The sequence below is a fragment of the Lygodium microphyllum genome, chromosome 2 (assembly GCF_053477565.2).
Source record: "Lygodium microphyllum isolate KBCC chromosome 2, Lygodium_microphyllum_v1.1.10, whole genome shotgun sequence".
NCBI classification, from domain to species: Eukaryota; Viridiplantae; Streptophyta; class Polypodiopsida; order Schizaeales; family Lygodiaceae; genus Lygodium; species Lygodium microphyllum.
Window position 1 is genome coordinate 135,239,979 of NC_141136.1, and position 21,529 is coordinate 135,261,507.

General features: G+C 39.3%; 1 protein-coding gene across 1 annotated transcript; it reads right to left on the minus strand.

Moving 5' to 3' along the window:
• Nucleotides 1-16,417: 16,417 nt before the first annotated feature.
• LOC148040358 (uncharacterized) lies at nucleotides 16,418-21,361 on the minus strand. The gene has a single exon (XM_087698759.1). It carries the CDS (start codon nucleotides 20,617-20,619, stop codon nucleotides 18,013-18,015), a length of 2,607 nt encoding a protein of 868 aa, XP_087554885.1. The 5' UTR covers nucleotides 20,620-21,361; the 3' UTR covers nucleotides 16,418-18,012.
• Between the last annotated feature and the right edge of the window lie 168 nt (nucleotides 21,362-21,529).

The window sequence follows — 21,529 nt, forward strand, 5'->3', positions numbered from 1 at the left end:
GTATGTTCACCCTGATTTTCAGCATCATGTATGCAGGCTGAAAAAGGCACTGTATGGGCTGAAGCAGGCTCCAAGAGCTTGGTATGCTAGGATCAGTAATTACTTGCAGAGGTTGGAATTTACTGTTGGTAGGGCTAATCACAGCCTATTTACAAAGAAGGCCGACAGTGGCTTGGTAGTGCTAGTCATATATGTTGATGATTTGATAATCACTGGTGATGATGACTTGGGCATACAACATGTCATGAAGATGCTGAAATCTGAATTTGACATGAAAGATCTAGGTGAATTGAAGTACTTTTTGGGTATTGAGGTAATCAAGACTGAAAATGGTTTATGGCTGATGGAGAAACATTATGCCATGGAAATGCTGAAGAAGTATGGCATGGCTAAATGCAAACCATTGGATACACCCCTTGATCAGAATGTCAAGTTGGAGATTAGCACTAGAGCTGAAATTCAGGATGTGACTATGTACATGCAGATGGTTGGAAGTCTGATCTATTTGACCATCACTAGGCCGGATTTGAGTTATGCAGTTGGGCTCATAAGTCAGTTTATGCAGAAGCCCAGGAAGCCACATTTGGATGATGTTAGGCGGATTATGAGATATGTTAAGTCCATTGTAGAGTATGGGTTGTTCTATATGAGAGATAAGCCCTTGAAACTGGTTGGATACATAGATGCGGATTGGGGAGGATGCTCATATGATCGCAGATCTACGAGTGGTTATGATTTTGGCTTTGGAAGTGGCATGATCAGCTGGAGCAGCAAGAAGCAACCAACGCTTGCATTGTCTAGCACTGAGGCGGAGTATAGGGGTGCTGCATTGGCAGCATGTGAGATTTCATGGTTGCTCAAGCTTATGGCTGATTTGGATATTCAGGTGGATGCTCCAGTGACCTTATTATGTGACAATCTCAGTAGTGTACTCTTGGCAACGAATCCAGTTTACCATGCCAGGACAAAACACATAGAGGTACACTACCATTTTATCATAGAGATGGTTCTTGCAGGGAGAGTAGATCTTATGCATGTGAAGACTGACAAACAGGTTGCAGATATCTTTACCAAGTCTTTGGGTAAAGATAAGTTTAGTAGTTTTAGACAGCTACTTGGAGTTCATCAAATGATTTGAGCTTGAGGGGGAGTGTTAGAATATCAAGCTCATAGTATGTGTGACCGGCATTAGTCTTGTCTAGCTGTATCAGCAAAGTGTGGGACATTAAATAAGTCGGTGGTCTTAGACACAGTGTGAATGGTCCTACAGACCTTAGTACTATTGTATACACTTACTCTTCGTGTGTGGTTATCATAGAATGAATTAATGAAGAAGATGAGAGCATGCTTGCTCCTCACTCCGTCTCTGCCTCTCTGAATCACAACATAATGACCCTAAACTTGTAGTAGTAGCCTTAAAGAAGATGTGCATAGAAGCTTATGGGCTTTGCATAGAATGCCTTTACATTCCAAAAGGAAATATTTTGGGATGGTGAAGAAGAAGAGATGTAGACATCCAATTGATAGTAAGTCTCTAGGATTAGTTGCACCTTGCTTTTGGTCAGAGAGAAAGTTTCAAGTCAAGCTGATCCCTCAATGATTTTGGTTTTATAACCATAATGTTGAACACACTTGGGATGTTGACAAATAAGTTCAATATGTTCTCCAGTTGCCATCAATTTTCCTATTCCTAGAGGGACAAATATATCCTAGGATGAAATTATTTCTCTTAAAAATGTTGGATTCAATGTCAAAGCTAAAGATAGTCCCTCTACCCCTAACTCAATGTTCATTTGGGAGAATCAAGACAAGGTTCTACATCTTGGAGATGTAATAAGATGTGGAGGCATGATATATCAAGAGAATAAGAAAAGAAAATAGCTTTAGCCGCTAGTCTTTGTATGTAGCATTTATGGAAGAAAAGGTGATGCGGCTTGATGCTATAATCTCATTTTTTATGATGATGAGCACTTGTATGAAGTGCAAATCAAGTGTGAACCATCATGCTCTTGCCCAAATTTTCAAAAGAGAAAAAGAGAGAATAAACCTTACCTAGATTGCAAACATTTGTATGATGCCTATGTAAGAGTATTAGGTTTAGATAAGAATCAACATATGTTGATTCATCAGCCCGTGCTCTCTTTTAGGGATGTGCACTTTGTGTTTAGTTGGCCTAAATGCATAAAGTCTATTGCCATTATTAAATAGAGTCATCTATGTGGTTTGCATTGTGACTCATTTTGTGTGGACAAAGACTAGAACTAGGATCTTCATAATTTTTTTGTGAATCGTGGAGTAATTACAAGTAGTTTTGTGCTATATTGGTATTATGAAGACATTATTCACACAATGTGCAATTATTGCTTACTTTATTTATTCCAAACATTAATTGAAGACTCCACAATGTTATGGTGGGATCACATAACCTTTCACAAGTTTCCTTTATTCCTTTACTTTCTCAAGATATTTTACTTTTTGGATATCTAAACCTTTTAGGTTTCCTTTTTTCTACATAAGCATTTCTGCATAGACAAGTAAAAATGAGTTGAACATATTTGTTCTCAACTATAAAAGGTTAATTCACAAGTCTTCTTAAGCCATATTAGTTCTTAGTAATTTTTTGAATTGTGAATATATGGACTAATGTATCAATCTCTCTAAATACAAGACTTAGACTTGTAGGGAGGTGAAATCACTGTCCTTTAAGTGCATTTTCAAGTACCACTATTGCCATCCAAGCCCATAACCTTTTCAACTCTCCTTTCGCAATGTATCAAATATAATGTCTATGATGTGCAAGAGTAGGGTCCTAATATTTTCTATGGTCTAATCATTGTGTAATTGGCTTGTACACCGGATGTCACCTCCAACACTCAAAGAGCTCTCAGTACATAAAACATTGAAAACAACAAACTTGGCACTCTTTACCATGTTGGATGAAGCCGATTGTGCAGATCAAGATTGCCTATGGTAGGCATGGGAAAGCATACAGGAGGTGGATTCATTGTTTGGTAAAGTAATTCAATGCATAGGTGGTGGTCTTGATATGGCTCAACTAAATATGATGGAGATAACCATCCCCATAGTACTTGGCTACGTACGTACCTTCAATCTAATTACCACCTCTAATGAGGACATGATCAAATAGGCAACAAAGTCCATGATAGGACATTGACATGCATAAGTTACAGGTGGCACTGGCCATTCTGGATGCCAATGAGATCATTAGTATATAGTATAGAATAAATACCTCTTCTTTGGGTGGTTTACTATTATAATAAAGAGATCTTTTATGCTGAAAGGGATCTCTTTAATTCATAACAATTTTATACAATAGATTTGTATAATAACATCTTTTTTGTGTGGTTTATTGCCCACAACAACTTGTATAAGTTTTGTACGATAAGAAATGTTTATAAGAGCTTGTTGTTGAGAGTAATGGACACACTTGTTGTAGTGATTTCTTTTAAGATCATCACAATTTAATACAACAAGTGATGCCAATAAGGTTTATTTCTATAAATATTGGTATCTTTGTGTGAGTTTTCTTTTACACATCCATCCTAGAAATTTCACATGATTTGAATGTGGATCATCACTTTTATGTATGACAAGTAGTGTTGGCATGGTTTGGTACATTTGTTAATGAAATCTTTTGTGTGGCAACATCTTTGATGCAACCATTTAAATATTTTCATGTTGTTTGAATCTAGAACATTAGATTTTTATGTCTTTTTCTTTCTATCAATTCTAAATATACTTCAAAGTGCTCCCAAAAAATTGAATTTGTTCTGAAAACTCCAAAGCTGGTCTCCAAAACTCCAAATGAAAGACTCAATTTTTAAAAACCCCATTCTAACACTTGTAAGAAATGAATGTGGCAAGACATTTAAGTGTCTCAAAAATGATAATTGTGGAGAATATATCTCTCATGAGTTTTTTTAATTTTTGGTGAAGTATATGGGGTAAAAAGGAAACTCACTGCACCTAGTAATCCTCCCCAAAATGGTATTGTAGAGTGTATGAATAGGATGATCAATGAAAGGATGTTGATTATGCTAGCTAATGCTAATCTTACTCAAGGATTTTGGACTAAGGCTATGGCAACTGCTGTACATTTGATAAACAAGTCACCTAATACTACTTTGGATTGTGGCATTCTTAAGAAGGTGTAATATCCCCTCATATGAACTCCCCCCTACAATTTTATAAAATCAGTTAAATTTTTTTCCCCACCCCCTGCTACTGCCAAATAGGTGGCAAGGGGAAGGGGGATGATGACGATGCGAAGGCGGGGAGGAAGAACGTGATGATGATGATGATGGAGGAGGGAGGCCATGTGCCTACTACCTCCCCCCCTCTTGACCAATGACAAGTGGTGGGTGGGGAAAGACCAGCACCACTCCACCTCTTCCACATGCCCCCCCCCCCCCCCCCCCGAGACTATGACTCAGGACTTCTTCCCCCTCCCCCATCGCAAGGAAAAAAAACAGCATGCTGGCAGAGAGAGAGAAGGAAGAAGAGGGAAAGGGAGAGATAGAGAGAGTGTGTGTGAGAGAGAGAGAGAGAGAGAGAGAGAGTAAGAGAGAGAGAGAAGAGGGAGAGAGAGAGAGAGAGAGAGAGAGAGAGAGAGAGAGAGACTCTTTCTCTTCCCCTCCTAAGAGGGTGGCCACATGCATCTTTCTTCCCCTTTGCCTCTGCAAATCTATTCCTCATACCTCTTGCGAGATTGTCCTCCATCTTGTAAGCTAAACTTCTCCCCAATTGGCCCTCTTCTCAAGCAAGTGGCTAAAGTCTTGTGCGAGTTGCGCCTAAAAGAGGAGAAGACTAACGATGGCCCCCAAGTGGAAAAGTGTCATGCGCATATGGCAACCCCACAATGAGCAACGAAGCCTCGGACGAGGGCATCACTACCAATCCAACTGTGTTACCGATCGTAAGTAATGTATTCCCAATTTGATAGATGCTTGCTTAATTTCTCGCATGCGATACATTAGGTTCCAAAATTTACCACGTGATAATAGTTCATTGAAAAAGGTAAAGACTATTTGAAGGATTGAGTTTCCCAAATGCTTGTTTCAAGAGAAGTTAATTGCATTTAGATGCTATGAGATAAATTCATAAACAACATATAAGGCTTCAAGCATTGTCGACTCCCCATCCTCGCAATAGTAGGGGCATTTCATCGCCTTTAAGATATTTGTTGGAAACTTGCATGCTTGATGGATGGCATGGTAAGCGATCTAGCCTAAAGAAAATTCATCCCAGAAACTCTAGGCTTTGCCAAAGCTCTTGCTAACAACACGAACTAATAGCTCATGTTTGGTAGATTGAAATCTTGATGTTATGCATAGTTAGCACAAACAACAATCATAAGGGCTAAAACTAAGATGCCTTAGGGTTTTTGTGGCAACTACGACCTTCATCAACCCAACTTGGGGATTGGGCTAGGTACAAACTGCAAGTTTTAATCCTAGGTTGCTTGGCATCAGGTGGAGCTCTGGACACCCCTTGCCTAGTCTCAAACAGAGGTTGAGACTGTCGTGAGCCCAACGTCTGAGGCGTTGGAAGATCCTATTCTAGGTAAAGGATGGAATTTATGGTGCCATGTGATTTGGGCTGGGTACTTTTGATAGGCACAAGGGATACATAATTTCTCTTGTATGGGCAGGAGACAAAGATTAATTGGAAAATAAGTTAAGGAACTTGTTTGTCAAAAGGACCGTTTGCTCTATTTTCGTGTCAGTGCTATAACTTATGTGAACAAACCATTTTCCTTAGAAGGCTTAATAAAGGAAGCTGGTTTTTAAATGTCACACATAAATGTGATAGGACCTAATTAGATAACTAAAGAATGCCTACTGAGGGAAGTGGGTGGGCAGAACCCCCAATGGGTCTGTCCTATGGTAGGGTGGTCCCAGAGAATTGGAAAGCTTCTCACATAGTATTGCCAATGTCGACCCTCACAAATTGTTAGGTTAGAACCCTGATTCATGCCATTTTAGGGGACCGGGATGGGACTATGCCCTACGGGTAGAGAGGTTGACTAGCACATCCCTCTCGCTTCCCATTCTCTTTGAACCAAGTGCAACATGGATTTGCTTCAGCTTGGGTATCTCTGCGCAAAGTAGGATGTCCAGGACTAGACACTAAAAGCTGTGAGGAGACCTTGACCACTAGGGACTCAAGTTTCAGGTCGATCCTAGTGGGTTTGGTCGCGAACATTCCGTTGCGAGGTGGACTCGAGAAACCCTAGTCGACAAACCCTGTAGCATTCCATGGGAGTGCCGGGCGACGTTGCTTAGATTTTTCTCTCAATGGACCACTAAAAACGTATTTGGACAACCGATAGGTAGGCACGTTACACAAGGCATTGTCTAATACTATTGCTAAGGCTATGGCAATTGAGGCAATGGCAACTACTGTACATTTGATAAAAAAAAGTCACTTAATACTACTACTCCATTGCCTCTACATATGAAACTTAGTGCTAATGATTGTCTTAAATTTGACGAGAAGGTTAAAATTACCAAGTTTCCACATTCATTATGTATGGGTAATTTGATGTATACTATGATTGCAACCCACTTGGACATTGCTTTTGTAGTGGGAGTAGTAAGCAAATATATGTCAAATCTTGGCAAGAAGCATTGGAAAGCAATGAAAAGCAACTTGAGATACTTGTGGTATAAGAGATATGTGCATATGCTTTAGGAGTAGTAGTGGTGTATTTCGATAGATAAATGCAGACTATATAGGAAATATTTTTACCTTATAGTTAAATCAACTATTTGGTGAAATAAAGGTCTTAGAAGGCCATGAAAAATTTAGAGACAAGGAGAGCTCTAGAAGAAGAGGTGAATGGTAGAAAAAATGATCTAGTAATTATTGTATTTTTGGTCATTATTATGGCAAAACAGGTCATATTATAGCCCAATCTTATTTTAAGAAGAATGATATCCATAGTGATAAATTGCAACAAGGAAACTATGTATCAACTTCACAACAAAATTAAGACAAAATTGCGTGTCCATTTGTTATGCATCATATGATGAATGATATTATAGAAAAGGGGACACATGATGATGTACAATATGTTTATTTAGGTGCATCTAATCCTATGACTAGCCATGTTGAAAATCTACAGATTTGCAAGACTTATAAAATCCAAGTTATGTGCAAACAGGTGATAATTTATACCACCCAATTTCATACATTGAAAAAGTTTCCTTGTCCTTGCATGATGGTCAAATGAAAAGTCTCTCAAATGATTATATGTGCCATCAATCACAAAGAATTTATTGTTCGTTAGCCAAATGGTAGAGCAAGGGCTACAGATTTGATTTAATACAAAAGATTATTTTGTGGAAGACTTTAATGATAAGTGTAGGTTGGTCACAAAGGGAAGTAGAGTTGGTCGCATGTTCACTTTAGATATTGGAATTTGTGGTATGAATATTGCTTAATATGCTAAAGATATGAGACTGGGTTTGTTGATTCCAGTTGGTAGGGTTCCACTATTATTGTTGAGTCACCACATTGGGGGAACTTTTTGAGGCCATTGTTGTTGTGGTTAAACCATCATTTGAGGTACTGTTGTCTTTGTGGCCACTGTGGATTTGGTGCACCGTACTGCAACACTATTTGCATCTGAGGATAGGGGTAGGAAATTGTAATTGGGATTGCATTTGGTGGATATATCATTCTTGGCATGGGAGGAGGTAAGACTCCTCTTCTTGAGGTTATCAATAGCCTTGCTTCAACTTCATCATACAGTCTTGCACCTTCCAGTCCGTAGCTTTTAACCCCTCACCTCCACCTCTTACCTCTATTTGGCTACCCTCCTATTCAATCCAACCAATGTGGTGAGGCTGGTTCTGATCGATGGTGTTTTTCCATTTACCTAAAAAACAAACAAAAAGAAAAGAAAATGAATAACATAGGTCATGATAGAAAAGGACTTTGGTTTCAATCATGTCGATCTACTTTTCACAAAAAGGTGAAAACACCCTCAAGAAGAGTAGGGATTTTAAAAAATAAAAATAAAATAAAATAAGAAAAAAATAATATTTAAAATTATTATGAGAGAAAACAAATAAATTTCCTATCATAACAGGCCTCATCCATGAAAAGGTGGCAAACACCCTTGGATGGAAAGCTGGTTGTGGGAAAGGTGGCAACACCCCGCAATCCAGAACAGCTAACTCCTCAATGGACATCCCTAAGATGTAGCTCTAAAGCCACCTTCCTTGGTGCTCTCACGGTAATGTAGACTAGGCATGATATTTTTGGTGCATCCTTTTTTTAAATTTAGCATAATCTCATTGATTTGCATAGCACAATGTCTCAAAATGCATTTTTTCAACAAGTAAGAGTGACTAAGATGGAGCACATGATTTCAAGTGTCACTTTTTTAAGGAATTATTGCATTGACAAATAGGTGCAAGTGTTGGTTATAGGATTTCTTGCTTTTAGAGCTGCAAAATTTCGTAAAGTGTGTGAAGCATGTAAGTTTGGTAAGCAAACAAGACAATATCTTTCACATGATAGATATGAGAGCACGTATATACTTGATGTTGTGCATACATATATTTGGAGGCCTACACAAAACATATCTCTTGGTGTGGCAACAAATACTTTGTCACATTTATTGATGATTGTTTAAGAAAGTTGCGGGTATATTTCATGAAGGAAAAAATTGATGTATTTAAGCACTTCAAAACATTTAAGGTTGCTATTGAAATAGAAATAGGCTTGAAAATTAAGTGTTTACAATTAGATAGAGAGGGAGAATACCTCTCTAATGAGTTTAGTGACTTCTTGAGGTCTCATAGGATAAAGAGATAGTTTACTTGCAGGTATATCCCACAGCAAAATGGGATTGTAGAAAGGAAAAGTAGACATAGTAACCACATATTAGGGAATTTGGAAATTTTCATTAAGTTTAGGAATTCCCAATGTGATTAATATTTGGCCACATGGTCAAATATTATCCCCTTATATGAGGGTGTAATTTTCCCTAGATATTATATATGTAATCCTCTCAATGTCTAGTCTCAGATATGGGATTAAGATTTAGCCACATGGTCAAATATTTACTCCTTATTTGAAAGTGGAATTTGGGAGATTTCTAAATTCTCTAATATGTTATTTAGTACATAAGTTACACATGCATTAATGGTTGCAAATAATTTTCCAAGACATTTCTGGTCTAAACCTATTCATATTGTTTTCTATATTATGAAAAGAACACCGATAGCTACAGTTCATGGGATGACCCTTGAAGATTGCTTTATAGGCAAGAAGTCCAATGTGTCACAATATTTGGTTATATTGCATATGTTCATGTGTCAAATAAATCGCAAAGGAAGCTTGATCTAAAGGCTACAAAATGTATTTTTATTGGATACTCTTTAGAGAAAAAAGGGTATGGTTGCTATAACCATGTCTCATAGATGAATTCAGAGTGAGTGGAGATATTATTTTTTATGAGATGAGTAGTTGTTATGCATCTAGTGCTGATGGATTGGATGATGATGATCATCATGATAGTTATATATAGAAAGAAAATTAAGAATCATAGAGCCTTTGTAGACCCAAAACATTATCTAGTACTACATCTATAGTTATCCCTTGGTTTGGGAGACTAAGGAGTAGTCCCACATCTTGAGGTTCATGTACTAGTGTTATAGGTAAAGACAAAGAAAATAAGAAAGTGTCAGATGGTAATTATGCATTTTCTATTCATTTGGGGTTTGATGAAGATTCTAGTGGTTTAGAGAGTTTAGATGATGAGCTTGGTATTCTTTTAGTTAGGACACTAGGTGTATAGAGAGCACGTGGTAATGTAAAGGCTCCTCTGAGTGATCTAGTGGTATGCATGTCTAGTAGGGTTAGATACTCTATTAAGAGATTTATCTTTGAATGTTATATAGCTCACCGTTATTCTTTTATGGTAAATGTGGTTGAGGATATTAAGTTTACTTGTTTTGAGGATGCTATTGGTTATGCTCATTGAGTTGTAGCAATGATGAGGAGATGGCTACATTAGAGGCCCATAAGACTTAGGATCTAATACTATCGCCTAAAGGAAGAAAAGCTATTGGCTATACATGGGTCTACAAAATCAAGCATAATGCAAGTGATTTTGTTAGCAGGTATAAGGCTAGGCTTAGTTCTATGATCAAACATATAGCATAGATTATAAAGAAACATTCAATCCACTTGCTAGGATGGCAATTGTTAGATATATAATTGCTTTGAAAACAACCAACAGTTTGAGTTTGTAGCAAATGGATGTAAAGAATGCCTTCTTGCATGTTGAATTGCAAGAAGATGTTTATATGGAGTAGCCAACATGTTATAAGGAGACAGAGTATCTCATCTATATGTGCAGATTAAAGAAGGCACTCTACGGGTTGAAGCAAGCACCTAGAGCATAGTCTGACCAGATTGGAGAGTATCTTATCAACATTGGCTTTTATGTTTTGGATATTGATCACTCACTCTATGTGAGAAAGGGAGATATAGGTTTGGTCATCATAGTCATCTATATGGATGACTTGATTATTACAAGTGACAGTGACAGTGGGATTGCTAAAGTCGCCTTTTAAATGAAGAAGTTTGAGATGAAGGATTTTTCCTTGGTATTGAGGTGATTAGATGTAATGAGGGTATATGGCTATCCCAAAGGTATTATGGCTTGGATATATTGTCCAAGTATGGTATGATAGCATGTAAGTCTCTTCACTGCCATTGGAGAAAAATGTGAAGTTGAGTGTTGATGTTGGGGATGAGATAGAAGACCCTACTATGTACATGAGGATAGTAGGGAGCCTAATTTACATGACTATTGCAAGGCCAAAACTTTAGTTATGGTGTTATTCTTGTTAGTTAGTTTATGTAGATGCTCAAAAAGTCTCATTTGGATGCAATTAGATGCATATTGAGGTATGTGAAGTCCACTTTGCATTATAGAAATTTTTATGGGATAGGTAAGTATATACAAGTGTTTGGATACATAGATGCATATTGGGATGGTAGCATGTCTGATAGAAGACCTACCAACAAACTCATGGTTTCCCTTGATAGTATAGCAGTTTTGTGGAGTAGCAAAAAGTAATCTACAATTGCTTTATTGAGTATAGAGGCTAAGTACATAGATATTTTTATAGCAACATGTGAGGTTGTATTTTTGCAAACGTTATTAGGTGATTTGGATATGCAAGGAGATGGTCCACTCGTCATTAACAATGACAACATGAGCAACATAAAGTTAGCTAGGAACCCAATATCCTAGGACAAAGCACATCAAGGTACTTTACTACTTTGTGAGAGAGAAGATACTTGCAAGAGAGATTGACTTGATATATGTCAGCACACACATGATCAAATAGTTGACATTCTCACAAAGGCATTGCGTGCATATAAGCTTCAAAAATTCCAAAGCTTACTTGGAGTTGTAGAGATATTGTTGAGCTTGAGGAGGAGTATTGAGATGGCAAGCTTAACATGCGTGGACATTGATGATAGATTGCTTAGCTAGATGGGTTTGCATATCTTAGCGCGTTAGTGGCCATTATGATCCTCATATGGCCATTGACTTATCACTTATTATATTTGGTTTGTTGTGCCTATCTACAACTGGCATCGTTATAGTGCTACTTGATTAGTATAGTGAGTTATACACTATTTGACTTAGTAGGCCACTTTTATTTGTGTTGTATCTTGTCGATACTTTGTATACCTTGTCTTGTGTGTGAAAGAAGAAGAAGAAACAAGCAAGAAAACGTTTTGGCCTCCACCTCTCTTTGTATGTTCTTGAGTGAGCTTTCTATTGTGTGTATGGTCTGTGTTTAGTGCAACAACTCAAGTAAGTCCCCCCACCATGTGATTCCTAATAGTTTAGAATTCTACAAACAAAAAATGTAAGGACTATATATCAACATTTGGTGTAATCAATACAAGTTTTTAAAAATTATATAATCATTATCCACAATCCTTAAACTCCCTTTGGCTCTTATTACATAATGTTACCCCTTAGTTGTGTGCTAATTAATGCAAATAGAAGTGAGATTGAGAGCAATGAAGGACTTCAATCCTTTGCAAGGAACATGGATCTAAAATAAGATTGCATAAGACTTCTGTTAGTGAATGTGCTCTCCTCTAAGCAATCTGCACCCCCTCCTTCTCAACCAAAATCATAAATAAAGAGTTAGAGAAAAGTTTCACTATTTGTACTCTATGACTAACATATTCGGAGTATCTAGACACAAAAATTGTAACATAATATGTTTTCTAGCAAGGGATGGATCTATCCATTTGTGTTGCATCAAGCATTATGATCCTAGGTATACATGGTATGAGATTTTTTCATATCTTAGTTCTCGTTTAAAGGCATGACCTCTTGACAAACTTGCTTGGCTTTTTAACATTGCAATGGATAGTCAATGCCTTATTTCCTAGTATTGATTATGTCTATTTAATAATGGATGGAGAAAAAGTGTGATTGATAGACTTGGCTACTCACAATAAAAATGGCAATGGCCTTGTAATTTATAATGCCAAGCATTGGCAACTAGTTTAAAATTCAAATGAAGGTAGATAGAGAGAGAGAGAGAGAGAGAGAGAGAGAGAGAGAGGGAGGGAGGGAGGGAGGGAGGGAGGGAGGGAGGGAGGGAGAGGGAGAGAGAGAGAGAGGATATAACATGGTCCTTAGTATGACAATGTTGCATAGTCTCATATGTAAACTCCACGAGCAAGGTGTTGAGAATCAAGCTCCTGATCAAGAGAGGATATAACATGGTCCTTAGTATGGCAATGTTGCATAGTCTCAGAGAGAGAGAGAGAGAGAGAGAGAGAGAGAGAGAGAGAGAGAGAGAGAGGATATAACATGGTCCTTAGTATGGCAATGTTGCATAGTCTCAGATGTAAACTCCACGAGCAAGGTGTTGAGAATCAAGCTCCTGATCAGTATCACTGACATGACTGGCGTTATCTAGACAGCTGTCATCTTAGCTCTCACTCTACCTGTGTTGTAATAATTGAGTTAGTCAGACTCAACTACAATTAATGGTATGGTTAGTTAGTGACCTAGTGTGTTTATTAGTTATGTGTGATTAGACTTTAGTAAGCATTATGGAAGAATGTGATGCCAGGAGGTATATTCCATGGTGGATTCCGTGAGGTTTTGCGGTGGATTCCGTAAAATTTTATTATTACTGGGGCTCATACACAAAGTGGATTCTTTGTGCCAAAAGTTGATGGGGACGCCTATCCTTTTCAGGCGTTTTGTTAATTTTATGTGTACGTGGGTGATTCCATAGCGGGTGATTCCACAAAATACATATTTAAATTAATAAACGTTTATGAGTTTAGAGGGCACACTCGTAATAAATTAAGGTTAGGATTGATTTCTAACCAATTTATTTTTATAGCTGAAGACTGCTAGGTATTCACTTTTGTCGGTTTAGTTGTATTATTTTTCTAACAATTGTGAATACTTCAGTTGATGTGTAGAGCAAGCAGCGGTGGCATTGGGAAGCATTGGAGGATAGCGTGTATTCAAATTATCATCAATTTTTGATGGGCGCGTATCTTAGGCATGGCACCTATATTTTGACGCGCTTATTTATTAAAGTGCTTGTTATTTATTTATTATTTTTGTATGCGCATGGATGCACGATTTAAATATATGTATTGGACATTGTATTTGGGTACCGCTTGACTTCTTGGGCGCCCAATAGCTTTAATTCTTTAGTGGCACAAAAGCAAACCCAAAAGCAAAAGCGTGCTATTTTGTAAATTGGGTTATTATTTGAGCTTGAAGATGAATAATATATAAAATACATGCTCTGTGGAGCGCTCACACAAGGCATGGGGGGAGATTGCACCCAACTCGTCTCTTGTTCATGTCGTGCAAGCTTTCTTCATTGGTTTTTTGTGTAAAAAGTAGAGTTCTTTTGTTCTTGGGGTCCTTTTGACACTCACTACGCACGCATACGGCGACCGATCTGTGCACCAGTGGTATCAGAGCGAAACTGAGATCAAAAGCTTCCAATCGCTTACCATCTCGCGCGAAGGTGGAGCTCCTGGAACGATCGAGCTCTACAGTCAGTCTCGTGGTAAACGGTCGATACCAGCGTGTTCCTGGCAGTCAAGAACCCCCTTTTGTACCCTCTGAATGCGAAGGACCTCTCTTGATAGGCAAAGGACCGGTGGCAAAGATCCTTCATCAAGTTATGGATACAGATAATAATTTTTTACCCATAACCTTTCAAGCTTAAGTAAAAAGCTTATTAAGCTTTATAAGAAGCATATAAAAAGCTTCTTCAATCGATTTATTTCACCTGCGGCGGCGAGAGTATATACTAGCTGCCGTCGATTCCGCAAAAAACGTCTTGAAGTCCACAAAAATCAAGCTAAGTCCTAAAGTTTTAAACTCCAAGCTCTCTTAATTCCTCAAGTCACTAAAGTCACAAAAGTCATCTTCAACCATTACCATAGCCGCAGTTCGTACTCAGAAGCACACGAATCAGTCTACTACCCTCTGGAAGTCCCTATTCACACTTGCAGTCTTGCTGAACTAGTTTCAGTAAAAACAGAAGTTCACACGCACTCTATACGCAATTATACGCAATCTATACACAACACTATTCTCTTGGAAGACGGTTGTGACAACGAATTCCGCAATCGTAAAGGAGAGATACCATAAAAGTGAAACAAAATATACAAGCCTTGTAAACCCGCCTTTGAGCTACGCTCATCCCGCTAACAAGGTTTCGAGTGTGTGAGGTCTTTTGAAATTTTGCAGGATGACTGAACAAAACATGGACGATTTTATGGCTGAAGGTGATCTACCCGAACCAACAATGGAGCAAAAGTTGGATTTGATTATGATGTAACTTCAAGAAGAACGAAGAGCACAACAAGCTTTGCAAGTTCAATTGGCCAATCTGCAACGATCTACCACCGACCAAGATGGATTATAACCTAAAGATCTTATATGACGTACCATCAATGCAACACTTAAAGCCCAATCCATTCGCAAAGAAATAAAGATAAGTAAAAGAAACTTCAAATTTCATACTTTCAATGGATCACGTGATGGAAAGACTGTACTTGCTTTTATCAGTCAATTTGACGATTATTTCCATGAAGGAACATATGCTGAGAAAGACAAAATTAAATGTGTCACTAACCATTTAGTTGACCGAGCATCCTTATGGTGGACTGTAGTCCGCAAGAGCGTTGATTGTCCTACTACCTGGGAGACTTTCCAAAAGAAATTTTTGCAGAATTTCCTTTCTCCTCAATTCTATGAAAAAGCCATCAAGCAATGGGATCTTCTACAACAAAGGGATCGCAAACCTATTTCACAATACACTGAAGGAAAAGAAATGATGTTTGAGGATATAACAAGTCCACTTATTGCAGGTTATGAGTTGTCTAGCAGTGATAGCTTGGATAGTGAGTTAGGGATTCCTTCTGTTATGACACCTGGTGCAAGGTAGAATTGGTATGTATCACCTCATGAGAGGCAAGCTTAGAGTGAGCCACAGTTGAGGAGATCTAAGAAGGTCAGAAGATCAATTGACAGGTGCACATACACTAGATATTCAACCCGTCATTATGCCTATATGATTAAGGTGACAGGTTTCAAAGAACCCACTAAATTTGATGAGGCAGTTGCAGATGAGAACTAGTGAGCTGCTATGGACGAAGAGTATTCAGCTTTGGCTGAAAATGGAACATGGAAATTGGTTCAATTGCCTAAAGGCAAAGTCCCCATTGGCTGCAAATGGATGTACAAGGTTAAATGCAAGTCAAATGGGCCATTGGAGCGCTATAAGGCCAGAGGCTGATTGCAAAGGGATATGCACAGCAGTACGGCCTTAAATATGAGGAGACTTTTAGCTTTGTGGCTAAAATGGCAACTATTAGAACAGTCATTGAATTGACAGCATCTAAAGACTGGAAGTTATGGCAAATGGATGTGAAAAATGTATTTCTGAATGGTGATTGCAGGAAGAAGTTTATATGGAGCAGCCTGAAGGCTATGTGCATCCGAACTATCCTACACATATATGCAAACTGAATAAGGCATTACATGGGCTGAAACAGGCACCTAGAGCATGGAATGCTCGAATTAGCAGCTATTTACAGCAGCATAGATTTAAGTTAGGTGATGCAGATCACAGTTTTTTTTGTGAAGAAGACAGATCATGGGTATGTGTTTCTGGTTGTTTATGTAGATGATTTAATCATCATTGGAGATGATGAGAATGGAATTGTTGAAATTAAATCATTGTTGCAAGCTGAATTCAAAGTCAAAGATCTTGGTGAGCTGAAATATTTTCTGGGAATTGAGGTAGTGTCTACGCCTCAAGGCATATGATTGGTACAGAAGCAATATGCTTATGAAATGTTATAGAAGTATGGTATGGTTGAATGCAAGCCTATGAATACACCCCTAGACCAAAATGTCAAGCTGCAGATTGATGTTGGGACAAAAATTCAGAATGTAACCATATATAGACTGATGGTGGACAGCTTGATCTACTCGACCCGACTTGACTTATCGACTTGAGTTATGCTGTGGGACTGATCAGTCAGTTCATTCAGAAGCCTCACAAACTATATTTGGATGCAGTCAGGAGGATCATGAGATATGTAAAGGGTATTATAGATTATGGGTTGTTTTATGCATATGAAAAACCCCTTGACTTGACAAGGTATACCGACGCTAACTGGGTTGGTTGTGCCTATGACAGGAGGTCAACCAGTGGCTATCAAGCTCCACCCCGTCTCTCTTTATGTCTGTATGACTTACCGACATCAGCTGGATACAGCTGTACATGTGTGTGTCATTGAATAAGTCAGTAGACTTGACCTAACCATAGTTAGATGATGGTTAGTCAAACCTAGTGTAACTCTCTCTTTCAGTGTGCGACTAAGTAGATAAATAATGAGAAGATAATGAAGATGAGCTGAAGGCTCATGGTTCTACTCCACTCTCTGTCTCTTCTCTCTTACAATACTAGTGCATTCAACATAGCTAAGGGTCCCAACTGATCAGGATTCATATGATTCCACAAATCTAGTGCATTCAACACAGCTAAGAGTCCATCTCAAGTATACCTTTCCATCACAAGCATGTGTGATGACAAGACGTATTCTCCAAGGGCAACAGTGCACAATTATATATCGTACATTAATTCATTATGCAGTCAGGGATAATCTTGCAGTGCAGCCCACATGTGACCTTGTTCCCTGGAGACTTGCAAGATGCTTATTGCCGTAAATTAAAAAATTTGACTATGCAACACACTCGTCCATCTGCCCAAGTAATCGTTGAATACAACATAGGCTGAAGATCATGATGAAACAGCATTGCAACTCCAGAATAGTGAGTCAGAATCAACACCACACACACAATCTCTACTCACTTCTCCCACAAAAGAAGATGCAATTGCTTGTAAATTTGTGCATTCTACATCTGTATTAAGTCATGTAATGAGCTTTCTTTCCCCCCATTAGACCCACACATGTAAACACCCATGCCTCCCTGCCCAATATTAGCCATGAAACAATGTAGGCATCTCCTATGGACACCAAAGGTAATCTGTGATCCAAGAAAATGGTGGAGCTTGACCACAATTATGATCCTCCTCCTCGGGCCACCGAACAAGGAGGACTCAGCACAGCACGGATAAAATGAGGTGCTTCTGCTTAGCTCCAGCTGAAAGTGAATATTTATTTCCAAAACCAATGAAGATTGGAGAAAGGACCCCTAGTAATGCTGGAGTCTCCTTTTGTGAATTTGACACTTAAAACATTGTTTCTTAACTCCAGAGTCCAAGACATAACTTGGTGTAGTACTACATTTTCTTTCAGTCAATGCTGCCAACATGCAACCAGAACTAGCCTACCTTGCCCTTTGCTTTCTCCTATACAAACAGACTCAAAATCCATGTTTGCTATTTCATATCCTGTGAATTACAAACCGTTCCCTCAAAACAGTTGCATTGTGCTGTTGACAGCTGCAGCATCAGCCAGGTGGCCACTAAATTCAGAAAGAACCCCTCCTGCAGGATAAAAGAATGACTCTACCATCTCCACAACCCTGTCCATGCCAACAGTTTTCTCATTCAAACAGAGACTTTGTACTTCACAAAATTTCCAATTTTCACCTGAGTTCAACCCATGATGAATGTTTATGTATGACAAAATCTGTTCAACAAAACAACCAAACTGCTGAACATCAAGTCCCTGTTGTTTGCTGTCAAACTTTTCTTCACATGTAAGATGGTCAATCAGAAGCTGTGGCTCAAACTCCTCATCAAGCAGGACCCTTTCAGCTGTAACAGAAAATAGAACTTCTTGTGCATGAAGATACTGAATACCACAGGCAACACCAACAAGAACTCTGTAGCAGTCCTTGATGGCTAGTGGCTTGCACATTTGATTGGCAAGATGTAACCAAACATCTAAAGATCCTTGCTTGTGTGTGTACTTGTAAACACACCAACTGCGAGAGTCATGAATGCAAGTCGCATAGAAAGGGACAACATTGCTGTGTCTCAACTCAAGTTTCTTTGATATTTCAGTCCAGAATCTATTGTTTTGAGCTGGACTTTTGATCTGTAACACAAGAATGCTTGTTCCATCACTGAGATCTCCACAAAAACTTGAGTCTAGAGTGACATTTTCTGCTCTACAAGTAAAATTAGAGGTCACATTAACAAGCTCTTCATATGAAATAATAATGGTGGGAAGAGAGATCTCTGATTTTGATAGAAATCCAGTGAGCTGTTCATTAGATATCAAAGCAGGGGAAACAGGAACCTCTGATTTTGCCAAGAATCCAGGAAACACCTCTATATGTCTTGTATTCATTAAAAGCAGTTTGAATTGTCTTAACGTCATAGTAATGGTGGAAAATGGAGGCCGAGAAATGGGATTCAGTGACCAGCATTTCTGAATAAACTCGTTTAGGAAAGGAGGACAGAAAGAAGGTAATTCCGGCCTGATGCCTCTTTTGAGCATCCCTTTCAGCTCCCCCGTTGTCTTTATACATCCAAATGGTTCCTGTCCTGTGAGGCAATATGCACAGGTCATTCCAAAACTGTACACATCAGCTTCAAATGAGTATAGTGCACTATCAGCTTCACTCTCAGTCGACAGAGGCCAAACCTCAGGTGCTCTATACACTAGGGTACCTACTCGAGGTGTCATCCCACAGCAACCATCAACATTCCGTCTGGCCAAACCAAAGTCACAAAGTTTTATACGTGCATAACCCTCCTGCATTAGCTCCTTGCATGAGCCCAAGGGCTGCACTAGAACATTGGTGGGCTTTAGATCCCGGTGCATCATGTTCTTTGAGTGCATGTATTCCATGGCCCTCGAGATTTGCAGGAGAATATCAATCAGCACTGGTAACTGAAGGGGTTCCCTCAATTCCCTCCTTTCAGTGATGTAAGATGCAAGATCACACTGCAAATGCTCAAGAACCAGCGAGCATGTGTTACGTCCACTATCCACAGACCATCCCAAAAGCTGAACAATGAAAGGGCATGCCATTAACTCAACAAGTACTGCTGCTTCATGCTCAAACGAGGTCTTGGAGTCCCTGTAATTGAATTGCTTGGCCGCCACTTTCAGGCCCAACCAAGAGGCCTCAAACACTGAGGCATAGCTGCCACTACCAATCAGATACGGTCGAGATGGGATAATCAGATCCTGACTGCTTATGAACAAACTAGCAGGAAGCTTCTTGGAGATAAAGGAAGCACACTCTAACTCTCCTTTTCCTGCCAGTACTGCCAACCTTTGTGCCAGGAAACTTACTGTGCTATGCATGAGCTTCTTGGAAGCACTCCAAAACGTTTTACTTATCAGATTCACCTTATCATTCTTGTTCTTCATTTTCTGCAACCGAGAAAGGAGAGATTGAATATCCTGTTCTCGACAGCTTACACGATCTGAAACTTGGACTTCCATTTCGGCATAGCATTGGGTGATGCCCTGCCGCATAATCTGTTCTTGGGATTCTACAGTTGCTCCACGCATGCTTTGCAAAGCGAATTTCAGTCCAGCAATGCACCACATGAGATCATGGAAATGGATATCATATGCCTCTGTGGAACTGCCATGAATAACAGCTGTCACCCACCATTTAGATGCCCTACAAGCATCAAGGAACATCTCCGCTTCTTTGATTACTCTATACAGCTCCTGAATGGCCAGTGGTGCACTCTGCAGTTCATCCAGGATAGATGAAATGTCTTCATCAGAGCTTGAAGTCATCGATTGGCCTCCAGTTTTGTCACAGGTGGACCACCATCGTGAGAGTGTCATCTCCTGCACGAGAGATTTCATTGTAAATCTCGATTCCTTAGTGCTCCACGATTTAGATTTGGAAGGTTTGGAAGAGGTCAGAGCAATGTCATTGCCAAAGAGCCTATGTAAGTTGGATGAGAAGTACGAGCAAAGAGCTTGGCACTGTGTGATGTTAAACTTGTAGCCTCCATGATTGTGGAAGGGTGATCGTTGCAGGGTGTCTGCAAGACAGGGAAAGAATGACATTGCTTTCTTGGGCAAGCCAAGCTCAGACATGCATGTGGTCTCCCTTCCAAAGTGCTGATTGTAAAGCTGATGCGCACTGCCCCAATTAAGACTGGTTGCTGAAGAAATGCACAGAGCTAGCCCACATCCTGCCCACTGTGCTTTACAGTAATTTCTACTCTAATCAGGGGTAATGCCCACCATGTTCTGACTGCCCCAATTGGGACTGATTGCTGAAGAAATGGACAGAATCCTGCCATCAGAGCTTTACAATGACTTTTGTTCTAATCAGGGTGCCCACCATGTCCTGATTGCCCCAATTAAGACTGATTCATAAAAGAATGGAGAGAGTTAGCTCACCATGTCTTGCCAGCTGAGCTTTACAGTAATTTTCTGTTCTAATCGGGGGTAATGCCCACCATGTTCTTCCAGCTGACTGCCCCAATTGGGACTGATTGTTGAAGAAATGCACAGAGTTAGCCCAACCTGTTCTGCCTGCTCATTTACAGTAATTTCTGTTCTGATCAGGGATAATACCCACCATGTTCTGACTGCCCCAATTGAGAGTGATTGCTGAAGAAATGGACAGACTTAGCCACCATGTTCCGCCAGCTGAGATCCACAGTAATTTCTGTTCTAATGAGGGCTACCCAACCGAGCTTTACATTAAAATCTGTTCTAATCAGAGCTTCGTTTTATCCCAATTTTATTCCTCCGGAGAGCCGTATCAAAGTGTCCAACTTTTGCAGAAGGATGAACTTAACTCAGCCCACCTCACAGTAAGTATTAGGAAGAAAGGAGAAAGCCTCGCAGTTGCCGTGTGGCCAACAAGAAGGCGATATAAAACCGGTCATTACCTTTTCTTACCATCGTCATTAGAGTCAACGGCACACGCTCTCAGAGTATTCGTGTAGACTATTTTATTGCAATTCAACCTTGTATGTCAAGACCACAGCTAAAT